Raw genomic sequence first — 4,205 nt, forward strand, 5'->3', positions numbered from 1 at the left:
TTGCCGTAAACAAAGATAACTGAATTTTATTCAAAATGACGCGAACATTGTCAATACCTTTTCTCGCTTTTTGATCGACTACTTAAAAAAGTGCATAAAATATCATTAGTTAAAAAGTTCACAGTTTGACAGCTGAAAGTTTAACTTGAAAGCTTGCATATTAAAATTTTATCCGTCTATACTCTTATTGATGATAAAAATGAGCCAATCAGCGCCCGGGAAATTAGACAGTTATTGTTAAAATCGCTGTATATTTGTACTGTTATTTGGGCGGTATTCGCTGCAGCTGGGATAATAATGCTATGTAAATACAGTTCGCATTGGTCTCAGTGAATTGGTATTTTACGAAAGTATGGTAGTTAGATTTGACGTAACGTAGACCGAATCTGTATTTGATTTGCTAATGTTAAAAAAGACGTGTCACGATCTGTGTTACGCGACATTAAGAACTATCACGCATCACGCAGATCAATGGTGAAACATTGCAAAGCACGTGCCTCTGGGAGTAAAAACCTACAAGCTTGTTTCGTCTATAACACGGATGTTTGGCTCCAGCGTGACAGGAGCAGCCGGGAGGTCAAATCCCTGCCTTTTTCCCGAGGGAAGAAAACCGTGTTTCCAGGATGGCGTGACATTGGGTGACAAACGATTAGTTGCCTCAGTAAAGGGCCACAGCGTTGGATTGTAAGAATGTTTGCCATTCAGTGATGACGCCACACTTTTGACGGACAAAGGGCGCTGGGACCATTGCTGTCGAATGTCGCGCAAGCTTAGCATTTGGTAATACTTGTTGACTGCATAGCCTGCTTGTTGGTCACGCTCCCTTTCCAGCCGCATCACGTGACATCTGTCTTGACGGTGCCGTTTTGATAGAGCTTCTACCTTTGTCTTGATGTTGACGAGGAAACTGTCGACAAGTGGAGACATCTCGTTCTTAAGATCTTTACTTTGCTTTAAAACTGCAAGAAACAATAAAAATCAACTGGTAGTGATGCGAGTCAGGTACCCTTGAACAAGAAGCATTGACTCGCACGCTTTTACTGGAAAGTTAAAATGTTGTGGGGAAAGCGTTGTATGACACTGTCAGACCTTGTCAATCGTAGAAAACACGGTGGCGGTACGAAAGTACGGTTTCTACTTTGAGTCCATCGATGTCTGAATGTAAATTTTTATCGCGGTTTAAAAGCTTTAACAGTTTAATAGAAGATTTATATGCGAAAACTATTGAATGGCAAGTTATAAAGGTGATGTCATCAGGTCTGGCTTTCAAACGAGTGAAAACCAACTTCGTCTCCAGGGTCTTCTAGTTTTGTTCGAAATAGCGACCGAGAAGACCGTGGGAACGAAGTGAGCGAGCACCTTCGTCACTCTAATGAAAATTCAATTAGGGTCAGATTCTTTGAGATCGCACGAGGGTCGGAAGGTCGATGAGAAGACATAAGTTTGAACTTGAGTCAACCATCGCGGATATCAGGTTTATTTGTTCTTCTTTGTTTCGAGCTTTACCAGAATTGTAGCAGCTCTCGTAAGCTGCTATGGTTTTATAATTGTAGCAGCTGTTATTGTCTTAGGCTACGGGCATTGCTTCTGTGGCTTGTTCTATATTGTCCTCCCAAAGGGTATGAGGCCATTTATGTGAGACCTTATTCTTACGATAGCTGACACCCGACCCAACTTTGCGGGAAAAGATAATGTATCCTGGATGAACTGGCTCGCGTGTGGGTTAATTAGCGATGCTTTAACAACCCTGCAGCAACCCCGAGGCTATAAGAAAAAAATCTCATTTCCTTGGACTCCCAGTTTACAAAACAGAAATGGTGCTGTATCCCGCAAGTTATGGAGTCATGTTCACTGACTTTCAAATTTTGAAGTACGCTAATACCCCAAGCCTTCATATTTCGGCGAGGGAAACGTGGAGGTCTGCGCGCTCTAGACGTATAAACAATTGTAGGTTTTGGAGAGGTATCCTTTTGAGTTGCTACCAAAAAAATTGCGCTTCTCGTCTTCTGTGAGCGATAGTCAACTACGTTGCGCCTCGTTGACTATTTAAACAATCGAGTGTTTCTGTCGAGGAACTATCGGTTGATAGTTGCTCCACGGAAATTTGATGTTCTTAAGACAAATATGCCAGTTTTAAGACCATCAAATTTCCAAGGGGCAACTATCAGACCGATAGTTCCGAGACATAAACACCCCATTGTCTTTGTTTTTCAGGGCTACATTTCCTTCTGCGCGCCTGAATTATTTTCAACTTTTTTTAAGATGACATCAAACGAAGCGAGTAGCCACACTTCTTAAAACAAATTGCGTTTTCCAATTTTTTATTCCGTAAGCTCCCTTGTTTACAGAGAAATTTTCACGGACGAGTACTATCCATCCGGGTATTTTCCTTACTATGACTATGGGCTGATAGCGTCTCTCCGCCGAAGAATCGGAGAAAATCTAGTGGTAAACTCTAATGGCTCATAGAAAACGAGTAATGGGCGTATTGTTAACTATGAAATTGCAGCTCATAAAACAAGAGGGAGCTCTTTGCAATGTTAACACACCTTTACTGGTCTTCTTTCGACGACTTTCATAGATGATTCCTAAAACACAAGCAAGAAGCAACAAGGCAGCGATAATTATGACTGCGGTGATGAATTGCGGTGAGCGTACGGCAAAAAGACTTGTGGACTGCTGTTCAGCTGGGCTATCGTCTGGTTCCTAAAAAAGTCAAAAGAATAGAGTATTTTCACAGGACGTCACAATAGTGGTGTTCCAAAACATGAAATGGCGACCATGTTGTTGTCCCATACCACTACTGTGGGAGATGCACTCTTTTCTTATATAAACACTTTCTCTTGTTCCAATAATTTTGCAAGGCTGGTTTTGCTTATATCGCACTGCGCACCGACTGGGGCCTACTGTCGGTGGTCGGCCACTGGGGACCTAGTCTCGCTTTCAACAAGGCATTGGCACTGAAGACTTGTGGAAACTTCTAGGAACCGTGCTGTGGATTGTCAGGTATTCTAATTCTAAGTTAATTCAGGAGCAGCCAGCGAGCAGATTTGCAAGATTTAATCAGGAGCCACAAAATCCATTTCCATAGAAAAATAATAAATAAATGAATAGAGAAGTTTTCTCCTTGTTGGGAAAATTTGAATCTGTTCCGCATTCGGAAGAGGAACATGTCTGACATGTTCATTTCCCACGACGGTTTCTGCTAAAATTTCCCAGTTTGCAAGCATACAGCCAAAACATGATTGCACGAAAGATAGTGTGTATGGAAGGCTAGCAGTGACAGACTCCTTCGTTTGTCTTATAGACCCAATCTCACCTTAAGAATCTTGACATTTTCCTCGATCTTCTGGAACACGCTCGCTGTGTGCGCCTTAATGTGCTCTGTAAAGCAATCCTCCAGTTTCATAGAGTGACCTGCTAGGACCACACCGTAACTAGCCTTGTAATCGTAGACGCGGACAATCCTGAAGCGAGGGTCATCAAACAGATGCTTGTGAGAGGACAGCACATAAAGGTCCACCAAGGCTCCTTTCACTTCCTGGTCTCTCAGTGCTTGGCTGATTTCCTCGTAAGTCCTGTAGCTGCGAACTGCATTGATTCAAACGAGGTAATAAGATGTATAAGTGTCTGCTTTAGGTCAGTAGCGGAAATGTTAGGAAGGAAGCATTCCACTCTGGCGAGTTTATTTGTTTATTTGTTTGTTTTGTGATTCAGGGAAAGCATCGTTACTATAGTTACATGACTCATGCTATTCTAAATCGCAAAGTAGGCTAACATGAATGTACTTGCCATATCACGACATATGTCACAGTGGTGAGTACCATGCCATACAAGTGCTGTGATAAAAAGGATTATCACTCGAGGCATTTATTCCTTCCTTTTCATTGACCGAGAGCCCACCACGCTACCTGCAAATAACTGCCTACAAATAATGGTCTGCCCATGTGTTTTGCTGCAAATAATATTCTGCTCATGCGTAATTGTAACCACGCTGTTCTGTGAAAAATGGAAGATCGCTTCCCTGAACTGTCAGGGAGTGATTAAAATAAGAAAACAAACTTGGGGATCGAAAGATAAAACAATTATTTAACTCGGTTATCGCAAAATATCGTGATTTTTCAGTGTCTCGCAGATCACGAAATTTTTCTCAACCTCGTCCAATAATTTTTCACTACGTGCTTGGCATGATCGAAAGTGGATAA

The 4,205-nt window shown here is 42.0% G+C and overlaps 1 protein-coding gene across 1 annotated transcript in view; it reads right to left on the bottom strand.

The window, feature by feature from the left end:
* Nucleotides 1-4,205, bottom strand: part of LOC110062357 (protein sidekick-1-like) — a 38,666-nt gene continuing 34,461 nt past the window's right edge. Inside the window, exons 24-26 of the mRNA XM_089291133.1 lie at nt 3,320-3,591; nt 2,550-2,706; nt 1-959 (exon numbers count right to left, since the gene is read on the bottom strand). Coding sequence (XP_089147259.1) covers nt 514-959; nt 2,550-2,706; nt 3,320-3,591 — 875 coding nt within the window. The 3' untranslated portion in view covers nt 1-513. The remainder of the gene's footprint in view (nt 960-2,549; nt 2,707-3,319; nt 3,592-4,205) is intronic.

The sequence above is a fragment of the Orbicella faveolata genome, unplaced genomic scaffold, assembly GCF_042242905.1.
Source record: "Orbicella faveolata isolate gen_17 unplaced genomic scaffold, um_ofav_v1 contig_24, whole genome shotgun sequence".
Lineage (NCBI taxonomy): Eukaryota > Metazoa > Cnidaria > Anthozoa > Scleractinia > Merulinidae > Orbicella > Orbicella faveolata.